General features: G+C 41.5%; 2 protein-coding genes across 5 annotated transcripts in view; both read right to left on the bottom strand.

Moving 5' to 3' along the window:
- Positions 1–2,024: 2,024 nt before the first annotated feature.
- prtfdc1a (phosphoribosyl transferase domain containing 1a) lies at positions 2,025–19,588 on the bottom strand. Its single transcript, XM_041814748.1, has 9 exons — positions 19,524–19,588; positions 16,196–16,302; positions 15,931–16,114; positions 9,987–10,052; positions 7,456–7,473; positions 6,985–7,067; positions 6,630–6,676; positions 4,590–4,666; positions 2,025–2,142 (listed from the first exon to the last, which is right to left on the bottom strand). Exons 1-9 carry the CDS (start codon positions 19,554–19,556, stop codon positions 2,095–2,097), a joined length of 663 nt encoding a protein of 220 aa, XP_041670682.1. The 5' UTR covers positions 19,557–19,588; the 3' UTR covers positions 2,025–2,094.
- Positions 19,589–20,170: 582 nt separating this feature from the next.
- The window catches only part of enkur (enkurin, TRPC channel interacting protein), a 13,963-nt gene continuing 10,189 nt past the window's right edge, over positions 20,171–23,944 (bottom strand). For all 4 annotated transcript variants that reach the window (XM_041814746.1, XM_041814747.1, XM_041814744.1 and 1 more), the window contains one exon: positions 20,171–20,373. In XM_041814746.1, the coding sequence (XP_041670680.1) occupies positions 20,200–20,373 (174 nt within the window). In that variant the 3' untranslated portion in view covers positions 20,171–20,199. The remainder of the gene's footprint in view (positions 20,374–23,944) is intronic.

Below are 23,944 nucleotides of genomic sequence, written 5' to 3'. Positions count from 1 at the left end.
AACGCCAACCACAGCTACAGCTAAACCCCAACCACAGCTACAGCTAAACCTCAACCACAGCTACAGCTAAACCCCAACCGCAGCTACAGCTAAACGCCAACCACAGCTACAGCTAAACGCCAACCACAGCTACAGCTAAACCCCAACCACAGCTACAGCTAAACCTCAACCACAGCTACAGCTAAACCCCAACCACAGCTACAGCTAAACCTCAACCACAGCTACAGCTAAACCCCAACCGCAGCTACAGCTAAACGCCAACCACAGCTACAGCTAAACCCCAACCACAGCTACAGCTAAACCTCAACCACAGCTACAGCTAAACGCCAACCACAGCTACAGCTAAACGCCAACCACAGCTACAGCTAAACCCCAACCACAGCTACAGCTAAACGCCAACCACAGCTACAGCTAAACGCCAACCACAGCTACAGCTAAACCTCAACCACAGCTACAGCTAAACGCCAACCACAGCTACGGCTAAACGCCAACCACAGCTACGGCTAAACGCCAACCACAGCTACGGCTAAACGCCAACCACAGCTACGGCTAAACGCCAACCACAGCTACAGCTAAACGCCACCTACAGCTACAGCTAAACGCCATCCACAGCTACGGCTAAACGCCAACCACAGCTACGGCTAAACGCCACTCACAGCTACAGCTAAACGCCAACCACAGCTACGGCTAAACCCCAACCACAGCTACAGCTAAACGCCAACCACAGCTACAGCTAAACCCCAACCACAGCTACAGCTAAACGCCAACCACAGCTACAGCTAAATGCCATTCGTAGCTATTGCTAAACGCCACCCACAGCTACGGCTAAACGCCACTCACAGCTACGGCTAAATGCCATTCGTAGCTATTGCTAAACGCCAGCCACAGCTACGGCTAAACGCCACTCACAGCTACGGCTAAATGCCACCCACAGCTACAGCTAAACACCACCCACAGCTACAGCTAAATGCCATTCGTAGCTATTGCTAAACGCCACCCACAGCTACGGCTAAACGCCACTCACAGCTACGGCTAAACGCCACCCACAGCTACGGCTAAACGCCACTCACAGCTACGGCTAAACGCCACTCACAGCTACGGCTAAACGCCACCCACAGCTACGGCTAAACGCCACTCACAGCTACGGCTAAACGCCACTCACAGCTACGGCTAAACGCCACCCACAGCTACGGCTAAACACCACTCACAGCTATGGCTAAACGCCACCCACAGCTACGGCTAAACGCCAACCACAGCTACGGCTAAACGCCACCCACAGCTACGGCTAAACGCCACCCACAGCTACGGCTAAACGCCACCCACAGCTACAGCTAAACGCCACTCACAGCTATGGCTAAACGCCACCCACAGCTACAGCCTCATTCTCCTCCAGTGACGCTGACTGCTCCGCCCATTCTCTGGCTGGGAACAAGCACATCAGTTTGAAGCTTTGCAACATGGACTTACCTGATGATGGACATGGAATCTGGCCAGTCCTTCAGCTTTGGGCTGACTCTCCCCTGTCCTCCTTCTCTATTCACTGTCCTAGCTAAGAAAGGCAGAACAAATCCAGTAGAGAAGAGGGCGACTCTCTGGGCTTATTTCCTGGTCATTTCTGCCTAATGCCAAGTTGAATCCTCATGGATTCTCTCTGGTCTGTGATTTCCACTAAGACCTCATTAAGGTTGAGAACAAAGATGCAGACTGGACTGGGAACCCTCTGCACCCACGGTGTGTTTTCATGAGTCATCCAACGTCCATAAGCTCTCTCCATCTGTCACCAACATCCAGTACTCCTCTCTTTTATTTTTCCACATAAATGAAACATACAGAGGATGCAGCAACAGTAAGCTCACTGTATCGTTCATTTTTAACATACAGACATTTAAGAAAACATGTATGAAAAATTAGAAATGCAAGTTTTTAAAAGAAGTATTTCATAAACAAATAAAGCCCAAACCAAGTTTAGTCACATTCAAACACAAATGCTCTCCGTCTTAAACAAAAAAGTGCATCTGCATCCAAACTGCTTGTTAAACGAAGTAAATGAGCAGTTTTGCGTTGCAGATGTATTACTTATGGTTTTAATTCTCATTAAACCTTGTACTTCATCTTCCCAGTCTTGCTGATGACACAGATGTGCTGAGGAGGAAGAAGAAGAAGAAAAATGAGTTCAGTCTTGTCTACATCAGAATATTTGTTTAAGACCACCCTGCACTTCGGGAAGTTCCAGCATGGTCTGTAAATTTCATTCCATGTGTCATATTTAATATGAAAACATGAAACTAGTGTTAATTTAAAACAATGAGGGTTTTTCTGCTCAGGTATGACACATGCATTCATCTCGGTCTGGGCGTCCCAGGGCTTCAGCTCATATTTCATGTGGAGGATACGGACAGATAAGAGGGGAAGCTTTAACTGGGCCTGATAAAGAGATCCTAACCTCCACATTCCACGGGTCGCCCTCTTACTGAGGTTCATCATGAGTACCACCCCATCAACATACAGTCTGTACAGTACAGACAGAATGGGAGTCAGCCAAGGCTTAGAGAGTCAGAGGTAAATTTAAGGTCACGTCCCCTCCGATGGACGAATGAGAAAGTTCATAAGAGTCTGCTCTTACTAATCCCAGACTCAGATTTCTAGCTTGAAATAGGATGTCAAAGAAAACAGATGGTAGCTTTCCCTCAGACTTGAAGATTGTAGAGGACTGAGCTGGATCATCATACCTCTCTGAAAGTTTAACTGTGATAGAGCAGTTTTATTTTGAACCTTGGTTTAAAGTAAAGATGTTTTAATCCAGTGATAAAAACAACGAATAACATTAATGCTAATTTAAACGTTGAGACATTCCTGAAATAAAAACAGTTTTTAGCTTTAGTCAGGTTAAAGTTCACCACTCTGTGCTAGCTTTGTTAAGCAGTGCTACAGCAGCAGCCTCAGACATGTTCCTGTTGCCTTTTTCTCTCTTTAGGAGCAACAAACTGACAACCAGAGCATCCACTCTCATTTAAGCAGCTATAACCAATAAATAAAATAAACTAACCCTTCAAGCCCTGAGCTAATTTTAACAGTTTTGTCTCACCTAGACTTATAAAACATCAATCCTCTGGTGCCCAGTCAAGAACTAAACATCCTGTTTTTCAGGACAACCTGGGCTTTAAGAATATGTAAGCAGTAATGGCACTTCATAAAGGTATGGGACTATAGAGACAAAAGAAAACTCAAGGGGACCAAAAAGTGAAGAAATACTCATTCTGTGACAAAAAGTCTTCCAAATATTCATGCATCTACAGAAAGAGTCCTGGTGCTTCTCTGTATCGGCTGAATTTGTTACTCAGAGCAGTTCCTGTCTGCAGGGACACAGAGGGCCACATGACAGGCTCTCTGTCTCTCTATATCTCCACATGGTCACATGATCCGAGCCAGTGTTGGTCACATGAACCGAGCCAGTGTCCGTCACATGATCCGAGCCAGTGTTGGTCACATGAACCGAGCCAGTGTCCGTCACATGACCCGAGCCAGTGTTGGTCACATGATCCGAGCCAGTGTTAGTCACATGATCTGAGCCAGTGTTGGTCAATGATCTAAGCCAGTGTTGGCCACATTCTCCGAGCCAGTGTTGGTCACATGATCTGAGTCAGTGTTGGTCACATGATCTGAGCCAGTGTTGGTCAATGATCCAAGCCAGTGTTGGCCACATGATCCGAGCCAGTGTTGGTCACATGATCTGAGTCAGTGTTGGTCACATGATCTGAGCCAGTGTTGGTCAATGATCCAAGCCAGTGTTGGCCACATGATCCGAGCCAGTGTTGGTCACATGATCTGAGTCAGTGTTGGTCACATAATCTGAGTCAGTGTTGGTCACATGATCTGAGCCAGTGTTGGTCTGAGCCAGTGTTGGTCACATGATCTGAGCCAGTGTTGGTCACATGATCTGAGCCAGTGCTGGTCACATGATCTGAGCCAAGAGGCCATCTGTAACCTTCCTGATCCAGCACTAATGGTAAACCGAATCTGAGGAGAGCCTGTTAATAAGGCTTATGAGGGTGCAGCTAAGTTTGTGGAAGGACCTGACTGTGGCTCCTTATCTCCATCATTTCCATCTGTAATCTCATAAAAAAGAAAAACGAAGTCTAAACATTCTTCTGTAGTTTAGTTTACACAGGAAGGGGCAAATATTTCTTTAGCTTTTTAATTCTGAGCTTGTGTTTTTATGCTCAAGTTTAAATTTTGAACCTAATATCTAATCATTTATTCACATACTTGGTGCACCACTAAGAATTCAGGTTAGTTTTCATTCAGTTTTAAAAGGTATTTAATAAAAAAGGTGCACAAATGCATTGATTCTTTTCATGTTTATAGAGCTAGACAACCTGATAAGACACAAAATGTGTAAAATGTTTGCAGCATTGCCAACATGTGAAGAGTCCTGAGGCAGGGAGGATACCTGTGTGGTGAGTTTAGCTTCCAGAGAGAGGAGTGCATCTCTCTGATTTACTGTGTTTACCTCCCCACCCCCCTGTCTCTTTCATCTCTTTCTCTGAGCTCTTTCAAAGGTCGTGTGCCGTGTGCAGGAGTGGACTCACATTCAGGTCTCGAAAGTATTCATTGTAGTCGAGGGCATAACCCACCACGAAGCGGTTTGGGATTTCAAATCCAACATCTATTGGGGAGGAAACAGAAATAAATATTGGAGAACAACATGATGAAATCCTGAATCCTACACTGACTCTATTTCATCCACATTCTTATCCTAGTATGGTCAGTTCTGCTCACAACCAGCAACAATGGCGTCAGCCAGAACGCCAGTCTTAAAGCTTTACAGGATTTCATGGATCAGAACAGTGGAGACGTTTTGGTGGCCATGCTTCTATGACAGTTTATTGAATGTAGGACAGCATCCCACACTGGAGTCAAATCTGGCAACCTGGAGGGTGGATTTGGACTTAAGACTCGCCAAATTGTTATTTACTGGTGCCAGAGAACTGAGATTTGGTGGAACAAGTATTGGACACTGTCATGGGTGAACAACGGGCTTATTAATCATCTCAAAACCACCAAGAAGAAACATGTTTGAGGTGGAATCACGGGCTTTTAGATTCAGATAGAAAGCTGAGTCAGAGTCACATTTTCAGCATTTTACTGTTAGTATTTAGTGGCTTTAGTAAATAGTTGAAATCAATGGTATACACAGATTTAAATATTCTAAAGTCAACCCCCTTATCAACAGATAAAAGCTATGTGCATACAAATGAATACAAAATGCAGTTTTCAGCTGATGATTTTATTTCATAAGGGAAAAGCATCCAAACCTAGAAGAGTAATAGCCCCTCACCCTATGACTGTTCTTTCCACCCTTGGGGTCAACAACTGTGAGCAAGCGTTTGCAATAGCTGGCGATGAGTCTTTCACATCACTGCCAAGGCATTTCTGACCACTCACTGTTTGAATTCAGCATCAGTGCTGTGTTTAAGGGCACTCCACAGCACCTCCATCAGATTTAACCCTGGACTTTCACAGGCCCCTCCAAAACCTTCATTTTTATTCTTTAAGCCAATCAGAGGTGGACTTGCTGCTGTGTTTTGGATCATTGTCCTGATGCATAGCTGAACATTCTCCTTCAGGGTTATCTGGTAGAGAGCACAATTCATAGTTCCACCAATGACAGGAGGTAGTCCAGGTCCTGAAGCAGCCCCAGACCACTGCCATGTTTGCCTGTTGGTAGGATGTTCTTGTTATAAAACGCTGTTAGGTTTACACCAAAGGAACAGGAGGCAGATCGCCTAAAAAGTTCAAAAAGGTGTTTTTAGGCCAACAATGAGACAAGCCTTTCTGTTCTTTTCTGTCAGCAGTGGTTTTGCTTTTGGAACTCTCCCATGATGCCATTGTTGCCCAGACTCTTTCTGACCTTAACTGAGTCAGTGAGGCCTGCAGATCTTGTTGATGGGGTTCTGGGTTCTTTTGGGACCTCCTGGATGAGCCGTTGATGCACTCTTGGAGTCATTTTGGTGGGCCAGTAAGTTCACCAGTGTTCCCAGTTTTCTCCATCTGTGGGTAATGGCTCTCACTGGGGTTCACTGTAGTCCCAAAGCCTTAGAAATGGCTCTGGAACCTTCTCCAGAGGCTTCGTTTCTCATCTGTTCTGTCATTTCTTTAGACTGCAGCCCGATCTGTTGCTTTCTGAGATCTTCACTTTGTGAATTCATAATTTATCCTGAATGTAGGACTTTTGAACACTGTTGATAAGTGAAATCATAACTAAAAACTGCATTATGTATTTATTTAGGTTATCTTTGGCTAATATTGAAATTTGTTTGATGATCTGAAACATTACAGTGCAACAAATATGCAAGAAATAAGAAATTAGGAAGGGGGCCAATACTTTTTTACAGTACTTTACCACATTTTTATTGTTTTGGTGATGTATTTTAGAGCTGAATGAAAAAATGAATGGGAGAGCTTTCTTGAAGATGAACCTGATATGAAACAGCATAAAATACAAAGCTCTTAGGTGCATCAGCTTTCAGAAACAGACAGACATGGATCTGACATTAAACATACTGTAAGGTTGTTAAAAGTGTAAGAAAGTGACGGAATTGAACGTATTTAACACAAGCGTTACTCACAGTCTGTCAGGCTCTCGGCCATGTTTGGGACCCTCTTCACCAGCAGACTGGAACACATGACATAAAGGTGCAGTGATTTATAGACAAACTCTTGGATTTTGAAAGGACTTTAAATTGTGAGGAGGTAGAAATGTGAGATTCTATACTTTCTGCCAACGTGTGCAACAGATAAACTTTGATCTTGAAAACATGCGAGGAAAGATGTTTATCTAGTTTCTGTGATGTTGGCTGTGTAGGAACGGCCTACGGACACCAGATAGTGGCTGTGGACGACTGATATCTTCCCTCTGTGCTCGTCACACGCTTGGCATTTCCCCTGATAGGGAAATCACAGACGGCTGAGAGGCTGGCTCACCCTGCGACCTTGACCATCTTGGGTTCAAAGGTCTCCACATGCTTTAGAAGAGCCTTCATGGTTTTTCCTGTGTCCACTATGGCCTGAGGGAAGGGAAGAGCAAAGGAAGAGGGAGAGATGAGGAGAGACGGACGAGGGACTCTGGCGTGAATGCTTTGAAACATGCAGAAATCTTCTTCTAACTTTATCCTGACTACATTTAGGAGTAAAGCTGTGTGATTTTAAAAAGCCGCCCACTCTCAACTTTGAGTAAAAATCTATTGTTAAACTGTGCTTGTGTGTTTCTGAGTTGAATAACAGCTGAAACATGATCTAACCAGAAAGGACTTTATTCTTTTGTCACAAACAGGTTTTCAATCAAACACACTAAAGGACTCTCAAAGGCATCAACACAGTGGGAATTCAGAGAAAAGTGCTTCATAGAGGGGAAAGTAGAAGTCAAAGCAGATAGGGAGAGGATCTTAGACTCACCTCCACAATGAGCACACTCTGGGTATCATGTAAAAAAGAGGAGAACAGTAATAATGTCAGATACACTCCTTTGAGCTCATCTCTATGGCAACAACATCTGCAGTGTCTTTAACAACAACACAGTCAGTCATCCTCTTCTCACATTCATGAACATCTGTGTCTACAGTGAGAAAAGTCACTCCTAAGAGTGCTGTAACACACTTTTGTTCCCTGTGTGGCTGTATGGAGCTCTTTGTGAGTGTGGAGGAGAGTATCTATGGTTTAGGGAGAGTGATCGCAGAGAATGCAGGCAGACGGCCAATGTTCCTTCTCTCTACACCTGAACACTGTTACACAACACTGAGAGAACAGAAAACACCCCAGTATATCTGACCTGACTCACTGCATGATGGGACTGTAAATATATAATACAAGAGGGGGACGACTGCAGAATATTTCACTGTGCAACAGACTCATGTTTGGATTTTATTGTTCTCCAAGGATCCCTGAAGAACATTTTTCCAGTGGCTTCAACAAAAAGGAGTTATAAGTAGCAAATAACGTGGGAAAAGGGGCAAGAAGTTGCAAAAATTCATGTGAAGTGGCAAAACAGTGGCCAAAAATGGTGTTAAGTGTCTGAAAGGTGTTTTAAAGTGGCAAAATAGGCAAAAAAGTTGCAAAAAAAGGGATGAAAGGGACAAAAAGTAGGACAAAAAAGTGGCCAGACAGCAGCAAAATTGTGCAAAAAACAGCAAACATGGGTGAAAAGTGGCAAGAATGGGTTAAAAGTGCCAAAAAGTAGCGGCAAAAAAGGAGTAAAGTGCATTTGAATAAAAATAAGTCGAGCTTACTTAAAAAAGTAAGGTTTTTCAGTGGCCCAGTTCTGAGGGCAGTCCTAGTCTCAAAGATGAATCAAAAAGGACCACCTGTTTCTGGAAGCTCCAGTCACTGTTTAATCAGTATTCTTGGCTACCATTACATCATGAAGACAAAAGGACACTCCAACCAACCAAGGTCTCGTCCACATCTAGGCACTTATTTTCTAAAATGAAGGTTTTTCGTTGCTTTTTGACCTTCTGTCACATATGAACGGCTCTGAAAACGCATCCTTTTTTAAACTCCTTTAAGGGCAAATATCCCTAGAAACTCCATTTAGCATTTAGGCTGTTCATTGTGCAACTGCCTAACTTTAACTTGAAATATTTCAGAAACCCCCTGTTTCCACACACTCATTCCACCTTAGAGTGATAGTTGGAGACCCCAAAATATATCTGGTACAGGAACAAGGCAATCTGATGTAAGATTTCAAAATAAAAGCCTTCTCAAAAATGCCATAGGCTTCTTGTAGACAAGGGAAAATGGAGGTTTTTTAACGTCACTCTGTGCTGTTTCAGGTCACTGTGTGTGCCTGATTGATGAACAGAGACGCCTGAATGGACTATGGAGGTCACTGCCGCTTCATAAACTCAGAGAGATGAGCATTACTGAGGAACGGTGAGAGAATTTTCAAACACTGAGGACGTCATTTCTGTCAGTGACCAAACTGTTTCTGCCACACAGTGACAAACTAGTGCTGCATCACACGCTCTTTACAGCTCAGCGTCTTTCATGTGGATGAAGACGTTTTTAAAACGCCCTGTGTGGACGGGATTATTTTTGAATACGGATGAGGAAAACGCCCGCCTACCTCAGAGAAAGGGTTGTTTAAGTTTGAGGCCGGGGAGGGATACAAAAAATTCCAAGTCTCTGAACATTCCCAGAGTTCAGGTGAATCCATCATGAAGAAATGAAGGAATATGTGACATGAGTGAACATGGGTTATAAATGTTAGGCTCACATGTTTTAAAGCAGCTGTGACTCCAGCACACGTTTGTGAAAAAGCTCTCAGAACGATGGAAACACATGTAAAAGAACCAGTATTTATGATGATGTTCATCCTGGTGGAGGTTGGAGGGTTGTACCACTGACTTCTGTAACTGACATGGAGGGATTCATGTTTCTGTTGAAGGTAGTGCTGACTGAGGTCTTCCTGTTCTTCTACACTCTCTTTCTACGGGGGACTCTTTCACCTCTAGTTCATTTCAGTTCAGGGAATCCGTCCCTTTCAGAGGATGTGTGGTGGTATTTTATGAACCCATTCAGTCTTCTATCTGTAGATCATACTGTAGTGAGGAGGAGGGATCATTTCTCCTCCATGCTGAGCTCTACTGGGATGAGCTGTCAGTAAATCTGCAGCATTCAAACATTTTTAACCTCTTTCATGACCAAGATGGTCAAAGGTCAAAACACTTTTATAAATCTATGCAGAAAGAGGAAGAATGTGAGATTAAAGCTTCAAATGATAGTAGACAGGGGAGACCTGAAGTCCTAGAGACAATAAAATGAGCTTAAAACAGTTCAAAACAAAACTAAATAAACTAGGAACTAAATATCCTGCTAAACACTGTCAGACAATATCAGGGGAGAACTCAAGTAAAGGAAGTAAAGGTCTGCTCTAGTCTTTAACTAAACAGACATTTGGCCTCAGAACATAAAAACGAAGTTACGCTCACCTTTCCTCGCAGGAAGGACAGATCTCTGCTCCCGATGATGTGCAGCTCCTCTGTGGAACGGTCGTTCTGGGAAAGAGGACGACAATGAAGACATTACTCTTCATATTCAAGTATAAATACACTCCTATTATACACAGGTTAGCCAGTAATAATGAGACATAAGCGTCTGACATCAATATACTGTAAGAAAATAAATATCTTGTATGTTAGGACATAAGTCAAGGCTGAATTACACCAACTAATCAGTTTTTACATTTATAAAGCAAATATTCATAACAAGTGTTGTCTCAAGACATTTTACTACACACTGTAAAACCAAACAAGTTGAAAATACTCAAATATATGTCATAATTAATTACGCAAAAGTTTTTCTGTAGTGGAAATAATTTTTTGAGTATGACTAAGGTAAAAATATATAATTTACATATTTCTCATCCACTGCAGTTGTCCATCATGTCTGTCAGATATTATAATAATTTAATAATAGTTTATTATAATAGTAATTTTCCCCAAAGGAAGTTAATGGAGTTGACTTCAAACAGCAAAGACTAAAGGTGAACCCTGACCATGAAGGGGCTCTTCCATAGTTCACTATCATTGTTGCTGTGTTGGGTTAGGGTTATGGTCTCTGACTCAGTGGGTATCTTCACTCAGGGTGCAAGAGTGTCTAATGCTCAATGGCATTCTGGGAAAACTTAGGTAATATTTGCTTAACTCTAACAAGACTAGGTAAACACCTCGTACCTGTCTGACCACAGTGATCTGTAGAAATGTCTGACTGAAGTGTGTTTTCTGATAGTGAGGAGTGTTTGGGTCTCCTAATGTCTGTGTGTGAGAATAGATGGACCCTTAAAGTTTAAACATAAAGCCCTGCTGGCAGCCAACCTGACTGAATATATTTCACAATCATCTGGAAAGCTCCCATACGAAGTGTTTGGGGAGGCGGGACTTATCAGAAAATCTTCTGTCCGTCACATTGATGATGGGCGATCAGAGCGAAGGGTTAGGGTAAGGCCCGGACCCTCCAGTGCAGGCTACTGCACTCCTACAGCTACATCCACATGCTACACTGCTACAGCTACATCCACACACTACACTGCTACAGCTACATCCAAGTGCTACACTCCTACAGCTACATCCAAGTGCTACACTCCTACAGCTAACAGCTACATCCAAGTGCTACACTGCTACAGCTACATCCAAGTGCTACACTCCTACAGCTACATCCAAGTGCTACACTCCTACAGCTACATCCAAGTGCTACACTCCTACAGCTAACAGCTACATCCAAGTGCTACACTCCTACAGCTACATCCAAGTGCTACACTCCTACAGCTACATCCAAGTGCTACACTCCTACAGCTACATCCAAGTGCTACACTCCTACAGCTAACAGCTACATCCACATGCTACACTCCTACAGCTACATCCAAGTGCTACACTCCTACAGCTACATCCAAGTGCTACACTCCTACAGCTACATCCAAGTGCTACACTCCTACAGCTAACAGCTACATCCACACGCTACACTCCTACAGCTACACTCCAAGTGCTACACTCCTACAGCTAACAGCTACATCCAAGTGCTACACTCCTACAGCTACATCCAAGTGCTACACTCCTACAGCTACATCCAAGTGCTACACTCCTACAGCTACATCCAAGTGCTACACTCCTACAGCTACACCCACACGCTACACTCCTACAGCTACATCCAAGTGCTACACTCCTACAGCTAACAGCTACATCCACACGCTACACTCCTACAGCTACACCCACACGCTACACTCCTACAGCTACACTCCAAGTGCTACACTCCTACAGCTAACAGCTACATCCACACGCTACACTCCTACAGCTACACTCCAAGTGCTACACTCCTACAGCTAACAGCTACATCCAAGTGCTACACTCCTACAGCTACATCCAAGTGCTACACTCCTACAGCTACATCCAAGTGCTACACTCCTACAGCTACATCCAAGTGCTACACTCCTACAGCTACATCCAAGTGCTACACTCCTACAGCTACACCCACACGCTACACTCCTACAGCTACATCCAAGTGCTACACTCCTACAGCTAACAGCTACATCCACACGCTACACTCCTACAGCTACACCCACACGCTACACTCCTACAGCTACACTCCAAGTGCTACACTCCTACAGCTAACGGCTAACAGGGCAGCAGTTGCTGATACACTGTAAAAACATAAGTGTGACCATCGCCATTTCCTTTTAAAAATAAACCACTCAGAAAATGTAAACCCTGCTCCTGTTTCATATCATCTTTTTCCTCACTACCTCAACTTTATAAAATAAACACTTTATGTTTTTAAGTTTAATTTACTGTTTTAGATAAAGGGCCTCTAAAAATCCAAAGCACCCCACAAAAATAGATTTTTAAAAATTGTTATTCACAACAAAACATTGTCATTTTTAAAGAGAAATTACAATATTCTGAAATTATAAAAAAATACCAGTGCCAGTCCTGTACAGCATGGTCCACTCTGTGCAACATTAATTTTTATATCACATTAAAATGCTCATATTTCCTGTGTACTCGGCCTGTTGACACCTAACAAAACTGAAAGAAAGCTTAAAGACCATGTTCTCTACAGGAAGTGATTGCAAGAAGAAGAAAGAAGAAGAAGATCTAACCTGCTGGAAATGTGGAGTGTGGGGGTTTCCATGAGACAGGGCTGAGTTTGGGCAGATGAACCAGCAGCCACCATGAAAGAGTAAAAATATCTCTGTCTTTGAACAGTTTAGGATATATCCATGATAAGACTACAACTAAGAAATAAAAATATCACAGGAATAGTCATTTTAACCACTGATAGAGATAATCTGGTGCAGATTCCAGTAACTGTGACAGCCTTAACATGAACAGAGCCAGGCTCACTGTCGGAGGATCAACAGGCTTTAGAGTGAGATTCACTCGGCTGCAGAGGAGCAGAGACATGGACACAGTCCCGGCCCTGGAGGCAGGTCCAATGACTCCATCATGACCTGTTAGACTGACTAACAGATTCATCGCTCACAGACTGTCCTCTGTGCTCAGTGACCACTGACTGCTACCATGCTGTACGTGGTCACTTTAAAATAAATCAGTGTAATGTGCTTTACAGCCTCATTTCTCTTCTATGTCTCTGAGAAGGACTATATCTATATTTATACAAGTATTTCAGTCATGCAGAAAGCCTGTTAGTTTCCTTTTCATTTATGTATATTTATTAGTATTAATCCAAGTAGAAGTCAGTTTTAGAAGGCACATTTTTAAGTCATTTTATCCCATCTCCACCCATCCTATTATTTATTCATTTAATACAATAAATCTGTTTTTTCCTTTTGAGAAAACTCCTGATGTTAGAATATCACATCCCTTCATTTTAACTGATCCAGCAAGGCCAAAAACAATCTATAATTCAGTCCTGGCTGTCCTGGTGGCTACTAAAACCTCTGTGAGGCCGATACGCAACATAGAAAGAGATTTTTCTTGTGCTGTAAAGGGAGAGGAGGAATGCAACCTCATGCAGAGAAATGTAAATCACATCTATCTGGAGAGCTGTGTGCCAAAACACATTCAGGAATAATGATTCACTGTGTGACAATAGGTAAGTGATATCATTGTAGATATAATCCTGATCATCGAGTCCTCCTTTTATACTTTCCAGGTGTCACAAGCAGTTTCTGTTGGCAGGCAGCGATTATCAGCCTGGTATGGCTACAACCTGAACTCTGCACTCGCTCCAGTCATGGTCCTGGAGATGTTCAGTGCTAGACAGGAGCAAGGGCGACATCTAGTGGTGGAACAGGGGTGAAAGACAGTCTGGGTGCATGCAGCAGTTGGAGAGTGATGTTAGTGAGTGTAGAGGGTGTATGAAAGGAGGATTTCCACTGATAAATAATCTGTCATTCATTACACCTACAAAATTACAAAAATAAGAATAAAGAACATAGGGGACATATTAGGTGGACATTTTTAAATTTTCCTTAAAATAAGAAAATGAGGATTGGAAAAGATACACCGAAATAAAAACATGATATTTGCTCCCATAAGTCAAATGTGTGGGTTGATGGGCATCAAAACTCTGTTTTTTATCAATGATTATTTAAATCGAGGGAGAAAAGTCATCCTAACCTGCCTGGACATATGTGGAAAAGTCATCGTCTCCTTCATTAAACCATGAATGAACTGGGATTGACAACATATTTGAAAAGCTGAGTCCAATGTCACTGCCACACTCAGACCTGATCACTGCCAGACCTGCTAGACCAAGAAACCTCTGAAACAGAACCTGCTAGACCAAGAAACCTCTGAAACAGAACCTGCTAGACCAAGAAACCTCTGAAACAGAACCTGCTAGACCAAGAAACCTCTGAAACAGAACCTGCTAGACCAAGAAACCTCTGAAACAGAACCTGCTAGACCAAGAAACCTCTGAAACAGAACCTGCTAGACCAAGAAACCTCTGAAACAGAACCTGCTAGACCAAGAAACCTCTGAAACAGAACCTGCTAGACCAAGAAACCTCTGAAACAGAACCTGTTAGACCAAGAAACCTCTGAAACAGAACCTGTTAGACCAAGAAAGCTCTGAAACAGAACCTGCTAGACCAAGAAACCTCTGAAACAGAACCTGCTAGACCAAGAAACCTCTGAAACAGAACCTGCTAGACCAAGAAACCTCTGAAACAGAACCTGTTAGACCAAGAAACCTCTGAAACAGAACCTGCTAGACCAAGAAACCTCTGAAACAGAACCTGTTAGACCAAGAAACCTCTGAAACAGAACCTGTTAGACCAAGAAAGCTCTGAAACAGAACCTGCTAGACCAAGAAACCTCTGAAACAGAACCTGCTAGACCAAGAAACCTCTGAAACAGAACCTGCTAGACCAAGAAACCTCTGAAACAGAACCTGTTAGACCAAGAAACCTCTGAAACAGAACCTGCTAGACCAAGAAACCTCTGAAACAGAACCTGTTAGACCAAGAAACCTCTGAAACAGAACCTGTTAGACCAAGAAACCTCTGAAACAGAACCTGCTAGACCAAGAAACCTCTGAAACAGAACCAGCTAGACCAAGAAACCTCTGAAACAGAACCTGCTAGACCAAGAAACCTCTGAAACAGAACCTGCTAGACCAAGAAACCTCTGAAACAGAACCTGTTAGACCAAGAAACCTCTGAAACAGAACCTGCTAGACCAAGAAACCTCTGAAACAGAACCTGCTAGACCAAGAAACCTCTGAAACAGAACCTGCTAGACCAAGAAACCTCTGAAACAGAACCTGTTAGACCAAGAAACCTCTGAAACAGAACCTGTTAGACACAGTGAAGTAGACTAAAGATCTCAAACATCATGTTTCCATCTAAAGAAGTTCAGGAACAGAGGAGAAACAAAGTCTTTGGCGTCTAAAAAGGGTTACAACACCGTTTCTAAGACTTTAGGACTCTAGCCAACCACAGTGAGAGCCATTATCCACAAATGGAGAAAACTTTGAACCGTGGCGAACCTGACCAGAAATTATCAGGAGCAGATAAATCACAGCAGTGTAACTGCAACATTAGGATGATGCTAAAAATCTGAATGATTCTGGTTTATATCTGTGAGGAAGCTGGACGAATCAACCATCAATGAGAAGAGGTGGGATGAAATCAGTGTGTACTTCTTCCCACTCTCTTTTGGATGTGTACTGCACTATGTTGCTTATTTTGTGGAAGGTTATTATTATTTTTCTACAATTATTTTGAGCACTCCGAGTATATGATGCTGAAACTTTCTGTCTGAAAGACAGACCTGAGAAAGGAGCTTAGGAAGAGGACAGGGGGAGCAGAGAGGACTGACATGGATCAAATGTTTCAGGCTCTTCATATCAGAGCTGAAAAACCCTCTCAGATAAAATAAAATCAGGTTGTGTTTGCCGTCACGTCACCTACCAGGTAGCTCTTCAGACGGATGAACTCCACCCGCGTCTCCAGGTACTTGTTGGAGTTTCGTCCCAGCACTTTTATGAACTCCACCAGGTCTGAACAGAACTTGTACCCTCCTTTCAGGACACACAGCACCATGATGTTGCTGTTCCCAAAGTCCTCCATGACGTAGTGGGCAAGACGCTCTATCCTGCAAGAACAGCATCATTACAACTACACAGATAAAGGAGCAGGAATACAGAGGAGAACCCCTGCACAGGTGTGTGTTTACCTGTTCATGATCACCCCGTGTGGAATGTAAACGTTCTCGATGTCTTCATGGTAGTGTTTGGGGTATGTGAACAGGTCCAGGCTGTATCCAGGCCAGTCATCTTTAATCTAGAACACACAGCTGGGATTAGAAATGGAGATGCCATATTATAGTACACTTTTATGATTATTCACTAAGAAGTCTCATAAGGAGGGTCTGAGGATTTTTCTACTCATTTCTTTGCATAACTGACTTTTTTCAGAAGGAGGTGTTTTAAACGTGAAGTACATCAGCAGGGCCTCTCAGTCCATGCAGTCAGAAATAAAGATGAGGTGCAGAGATGTGCTGCTACAAAATGTTTACAAGGAATGTAGGAGTCTAATCAGTCACACATTACATCCACACAAAGTTAAGGAAATGTCTTTACAGAGTAGGATTCATATGGACACACATTCAAAGTGAAAAACAAAGAAATTACATGACATTTAAATATAAAACAACATATATTAAAAAGATCAAAAAAATAAAAATTATGCCTTTTTTTTAAATTACTGAAAAGTAGGGCTGTCAAAGTTAACTGCATGAATCACCATGAACTAAGATCCACAGATAGAGTAAAGTAAGTGGATTTCTGCTCCTTAATGCCTCATTTTAAACTTAAAAACCTCAGAAAGCTCAGTGGATTAGCCAAAAGTCCTCTTAACCTTGTGATATCAAACATTTACACCGCGTTCCACATTATTATGCAAATGATATTTTTATCTGATTTTCCTAAATATTAATGCAAATGACAGTCAGAATATTTTTCAAGTCATCAGCCATTAGAGCATAATTCAAATGTTTTTGAACAAACTTCATAATGACAAAAAATATTAAAAAAAAATAAAAACCTCAAAATGCACTGTTCCACATTATTAAGCACAACAGCTTTTTAAAACATTTTATAGGTTGTAAAGAAGTGAAAATGGTCATTTGTTGAATCTGCAGCATTAGGAGGTCATATTTACTGAAATCAAAGCTATTTCAATCAAAAACATCTGAACAGGCCAAGTTCATGTTAACATAGGAGCCCTTCTCTATTCTTCATCCATTGAACTTGTGAGTTTTTGGAGAGTTTCTGCTTGAATTTCTTTGCAGGATGTCAGAATATCCTCCCAGAGCTGCTGTTCTGATGTGAACTGCCTCCCACCCTCATAGATCTTTAGCTTGAGGATGCTCCAAAGGTTCTCAGTAGGGTTAAAGGTCAGGGGAGGATGGGGGGCCACACCATGAGTTTCTCTCCTTTTATGCCCATAGCAGCCAATGACACAGAGGGATTCTCTGCAGCATGAGATGGAGCATTGTCATGCATGAAGATCATTTTGCTACAGAAGGCACGATTCTTCTTTTTGTACCATGGAAGAAAGTGGTCAGTCAGAAACTCTAGATACTTTGCCGAGGTCATTTTCACACCTTCAGGGACCCTAAAGGGGCCTACCAGCTCTCTCCTCATGATTCCGGCATTGATATTTAGAAAATCAGAGAAAAACATTGTTTGCATAATAATGTGGAACGCGGCGTGTATTTTGTCTGTTCCCTTATTTCTTTTTTCATGTCATAACCTTTAACCTCCCAATAAAAGCAGGGCTGGACCCAAACAGGAAGTCGGCCACCATTTCATTTAAAACAGTAGAAAAATCCAAAATGACACAAAAACTGTTGGGAGTGTGAATAATGGATTTTTAAATGTGATAAAAAAAGATGCGATTAATTGCAGTTAACTGAACTTAATTTCATAAAAGATTTTGACCCTTTTATAGCCCTACTAAAATAATCCAACATTTTTTTTTATTAATGAATTTTAACATGAGGCAGAAAAGCTGCTAAACGTGCCCCTTCTTACATGCGGCAGACGACTTTCAGCATCAATCAGGAAGGCCACTTTTAACCGCTTTTCTCCCTCATAAAGCTGAATCAGCCAGTAAACATGAACACTGGTTTACTGTGTAGTAAATATGGAATGCTGTTTTTAGTGAACAGGGTCTTCAGTCTAAAATAAGAAGGAACAAAAATGGGCAGAGCTGCAGATTTCTATGAGGAAATGTCAGGGATGGTGGTGCACTGTAGGGGGCGCTCAAACGTCAGAACCTGAAGCTGACGGCTGAGAATAATCGTGGTCCTTCACGAGTAAACAGCATAAAACACCAACGAGATACAGCAACAGAACAGCAGCTTCAGAAGCATTTCATGCTATGACGCAGTCTTTGATGTGGCATCAAGTGTTTCCATGGCAACGTTTAACGAGTCACACGTGTCACACTAGCTCTGTCATGGTGACATGAGAGATACAGAACACATCTGAAAACTGTTGGAGATATCTGAGGTTATGTCAGTTCTCAACTATGTTTAACACAGGGGTGTCCAAACTGTGGCCTGGGGGCCAAATGCGGCCCGCAGTCCATTTGTGATTGGCCCTCAGCAAATTCTAAACATTAAATGAAATATAGCCCACATTTAAACATGAAGCCGGACTATCGTACTTCTTGGTTTCAGCACACGGCAGTGCTACCGTCCTATTTCTGTAAACAAACATTCTGACAAGAAGACTTTACTGATTTGAGTTTTTTGTGACTAAATGAAGACACCACTGTGAAAGGATCCTGATGGATTACAAAGGCTTATAGCAGTACCGATGGTGTTTTAGGGGCAGAACCAGGAGAAGCCAGGGCCAACCAGGGTCCCCTGAAACCTGACTGGCCTCCCTAAAATCCTTAAGATGACTGGCTATGTGTCCCCCATTAACTAGCCATCTAAGCAGACCTAATAACTAAGCTTAGCCAAGCTAACTTTACAACCCTGAGGCTGAGGTGTATGAAAGTGGCCCCACCATCCTGATATATCCTCGTATGCACACCCCTGGTTTAACAGGATTTGCCTTTTTCATGCTAGTGTATGAAAGCTGACAGTAGAAGCTCCAGTAGCAGTTTGGTGTTCATGTTCAGATTTAAGAGTAGTCACAGAAAGAACAGAAACGCTCATTTAGAATGCTATCTTCCTTTTTCTGCTTAAAAATGCTCCAGTTCTTATTAAATTGTCAGATGAGTAAACATTGAAATGAATGGGATGTAAACAGGGATTTTTAGCTTATTATTCTTCCTCTGTTAAAGATACTCTTCTGGGTTATGACCAAATAAAACCTTCAAGGTGTTTTAAAAGCTGCTTAGTGTTCAGTTCATCAAATAACTACTCCAGGGAGAAACAAACATGTTATCTTTGAGAAACAGCTTTCATTATGAGTACAGAACCATTCTCAGGGGATAACTAAAAGAGAAAATGAACATAGCAGTGCTAATATTTGTGTTAAACATACCACAATTCCTCTTTTAATCTTGGTGGTGTCCATCTGTAGAAAGGGAAAAGCGCCCACACTGGAGTGAAGATTCCAGACAGGATACGGGTCATAGAAACCTTCAGAGGGGAGACAGGAGAAAGTTACTCCACACATTCTGGACCAAACTAAAGAAATGCTTCCATCTCTGTCTGATCTGCTGAAGTAAAGGTTTAAACATCAGATCTCAACATTAAAGGGAAACTCCAAAGTGGGACTTACTTCAGCTGCAGTTTTTCAGCCACAATTCACAAAAAGAGGACAAAAGAGAAGGAATGTCATCCAGGGTAGTCCGGTCCCAGCCCGCCACATGGGCTGTGGGATCATGCTTCAGTCATTTGCGTGAAACAGGACAGCGTTGTTTATGAGTGCTGGTGGAGTATTATGGGATAATCAGCCTCATGTGATGCTGGCTTGTGGCAGAAAATGATCAACGAATACTTGGTCTACTTTGTAAGTACTAAAATGTATTTATTCAGAATGAAACTAGATTAATCTAGAACAGATCATTTTCTGTATGTTTGACGCACATTTCACACCATTTCACTGAAACAGAATTACAAGCTCCACTACAGATAATGTGATGTATTTAGAGAAACAAAGTTAGAACGAGAGTCTGGATGAATCCAGAGGAATCTGTCAGAGTTTATTCCAGGTCCTAGTCTTTGGGAACGTAGACGGTCTTAAACCTCTCCAGAAAGCTGATGTCGGTCTCCAGCTGCTTCATCGATGCTTCCAGATGCTCCTTATGAGCTTTCTTGGTCATGGTGTCGATGATGACGGAGAGGCCCTGATACTCCTGGTGTAACTGATCCCAGTTCTTCTTCAGGCCCTGGATGGTGGAAACACACAGTGAGAGGGGTGAGTGTCAGTTTAAGGCATTTATAAACAGGTTTATTTTAGTGTTACAGGGCGAATTCCTCACTGATATGATGGAAAATTCATGAAACAACCAAAAACAATCATTAGCTTCAGCAAAGGTGATGAGAGAGGATGAGAGGCACTCCAGAAACGCTGATAGAGGAGAGCACGGGGATCTCCCCTGTTTCTATCCAAGCACTGTAAAAAAGTCTCTGTCCTCTTCCTGCTGTCATAAATAAACTACAGCACTGTAAAAAAGGCTCTGTCCTGTTCTTACTTCATAAATAAACTACAGCACTGTAAAAAAGGCTCTGTCCTGTTCTTACTTCATAAATAAACTACAGCACTGTAAAAAAGTCTCTGTCCTGTTCTTGCTTCATAAATAAACTACAGCACTGTAAAAAAGTCTCTGTCCTCTTCCTGCTGTCATAAATAAACTACAGCACTGTAAAAAAGGCTCTGTCCTGTTCTTACTTCATAAATAAACTACAGCACTGTAAAAAAGGCTCTGTCCTGTTCTTACTTCATAAATAAACTACAGCACTGTAAAAAAGTCTCTGTCCTGTTCTTGCTTCATAAATAAACTACAGCACTGTAAAAAAGGCTCTGTCCTGTTCTTACTTCATAAATAAACTACAGCACTGTAAAAAAGGCTCTGTCCTGTTCTTACTTCATAAATAAACTACAGCACTGTAAAAAAGACTCTGTCCTGCTCTTACTTCATAAATAAACTACAGCACTGTAAAAAAGTCTCTGTCCTGTTCTTACTTCATAAATAAACTACAGCACTGTAAAAAAGTCTCTGTCCTGTTCTTGCCTCATAAATAAACTACAGCACTGTAAAAAAGTCTCTGTCCTGTTCTTGCTTCATAAATAAACTACAGCACTGTAAAAAAGTCTCTGTCCTGTTCTTGCTTCATAAATAAACTACAGCACTTTAAAAAAGTCTCTGTCCTGTTCTTGCTTCATAAATAAACTACAGCACTGTAAAAAAGTCTCTGTCCTGTTCTTGCTTCATAAATAAACTACAGCACTGTAAAAAAGTCTCTGTCCTGTTCTTGCTTCATAAATAAACTACAGCACTGTAAAAAAGTCTCTGTCCTGTTCTTGCCTCATAAATAAACTACAGCACTGTAAAAAAGTCTCTGTCCTGTTCTTGCTTCATAAATAAACTACAGCACTGTAAAAAAGTCTCTGTCCTGTTCTTGCCTCATAAATAAACTACAGCACTGTAAAAAAGTCTCTGTCCTGTTCTTGCTTCATAAATAAACTACAGCACTGTAAAAAAGTCTCTGTCCTGTTCTTGCTTCATAAATAAACTACAGCACTGTAAAAAAGTCTCTGTCCTGTTCTTGCCTCATAAATAAACTACAGCACTGTAAAAAAGTCTCTGTCCTGTTCTTGCTTCATAAATAAACTACAGCACTGTAAAAAAGTCTCTGTCCTGTTCTTGCCTCATAAATAAACTACAGCACTGTAAAAAAGTCTCTGTCCTGTTCTTGCTTCATAAATAAACTACAGCACTGTAAAAAAGTCTCTGTCCTCTTCCTGCTGTCATAAATAAACTACAGCACTGTAAAAAAGTCTCTGTCCTGCTCTTGCTTCATAAATAAACTACAGCACTGTAAAAAAGTCTCTGTCCTGCTCTTGCTTCATAAATAAACTACAGCACTGTAAAAAAGTCTCTGTCCTGTTCTTACTTCATAAATAAACTACAGCACTGTAAAAAAGTCTCTGTCCTGTTCTTACTTCATAAATAAACTACAGCACTGTAAAAAAGTCTCTGTCCTGTTCTTGCTTCATAAATAAACTACAGCACTGTAAAAAAGTCTCTGTCCTGTTCTTGCTTCATAAATAAACTACAGCACTGTAAAAAAGTCTCTGTCCTGTTCTTGCTTCATAAATAAACTACAGCACTGTAAAAAAGTCTCTGTCCTGTTCTTGCTTCATAAATAAACTACAGCACTGTAAAAAAGTCTCTGTCCTGTTCTTGCTTCATAAATAAACTACAGCACTGTAAAAAAGTCTCTGTCCTGTTCTTGCTTCATAAATAAACTACAGCACTGTAAAAAAGTCTCTGTCCTGCTCTTGCTCCATAAATAAACTACAGCACTGTAAAAAAGTCTCTGTCCTGTTCTTACTTCATAAATAAACTACAGCACTGTAAAAAAGTCTCTGTCCTGTTCTTACTTCATAAATAAACTACAGCACTGTAAAAAAGTCTCTGTCCTGCTCTTGCTTCATAAATAAACTACAGCACTGTAAAAAAGTCTCTGTCCTGTTCTTACTTCATAAATAAACTACAGCACTGTAAAAAAGTCTCTGTCCTGTTCTTACTTCATAAATAAACTACAGCACTGTAAAAAAGTCTCTGTCCTGCTCTTGCTTCATAAATAAACTACAGCACTGTAAAAAAGTCTCTGTCCTGTTCTTGCTTCATAAATAAACTACAGCACTGTAAAAAGTCTCTGTCCTGTTCTTGCTTCATAAATAAACTACAGCACTGTAAAAAAGTCTCTGTCCTGTTCTTGCTTCATAAATAAACTACAGCACTGTAAAAAAGTCTCTGTCCTGCTCTTGCTCCATAAATAAACTACAGCACTGTAAAAAAGTCTCTGTCCTGTTCTTACTTCATAAATAAACTACAGCACTGTAAAAAAGTCTCTGTCCTGCTCTTGCCTCATAAATAAACTACAGCACTGTAAAAAAGTCTCTGTCCTGTTCTTGCCTCATAAATAAACTACAGCACTGTAAAAAAGTCTCTGTCCTGTTCTTGCCTCATAAATAAACTACAGCACTGTAAAAAAGTCTCTGTCCTGTTCTTGCCTCATAAATAAACTACAGCACTGTAAAAAAGTCTCTGTCCTGTTCTTGCCTCATAAATAAACTACAGCACTGTAAAAAAGTCTCTGTCCTGTTCTTGCTTCATAAATAAACTACAGCACTGTAAAAAAGTCTCTGTCCTGTTCTTGCTTCATAAATAAACTACAGCACTGTAAAAAAGTCTCTGTCCTGTTCTTGCTTCATAAATAAACTACAGCACTAAATACTAAAATAAGTTGTAAAATGATGATTTTATTAAATAAGAACTAGAAAAGCACTCAGAGAGCGCAGACTTCCACCATCAGCCCTATCTCCCAATAGTGAAGAATCCTTTAAAAACATTCCTGGGTCCAGATGGTGATCCGGATCAGTCCCAAAATCTAATCAGGTCTTCCTTATGCCATTTCTGACATTTCCTGAAAATTTCATGAAAATCCGTCGATGACTTTTTGAGTTATGTTGCTAAAAAACTAACAGATGAACAAACCCACCTGATCACATGACCTCCTTGGCGGAGGTAAAAAGTGCAAACCCATCTGGCCCTCAGTGAAAAAGTCATTGTCCTGTGAACCTGTGAACTGGTTGATCCACGCTTGGTGGCGATGGCTGTCTCTGAAGACGGCTAACTAAAGTTAGAGCCACTGCCAGTGACTTTAACATTGCTCTACCTTCAGACCGTGCCATTTCAATAAAGGCTGTAACATTTTTAAAGACACGAA

This window comes from Cheilinus undulatus, linkage group 19, assembly GCF_018320785.1.
Source record: "Cheilinus undulatus linkage group 19, ASM1832078v1, whole genome shotgun sequence".
Lineage (NCBI taxonomy): Eukaryota > Metazoa > Chordata > Actinopteri > Labriformes > Labridae > Cheilinus > Cheilinus undulatus.
Note: the sequence above shows the minus strand (reverse complement) of the source record. Positions and strands in the feature narration are given on the sequence as shown.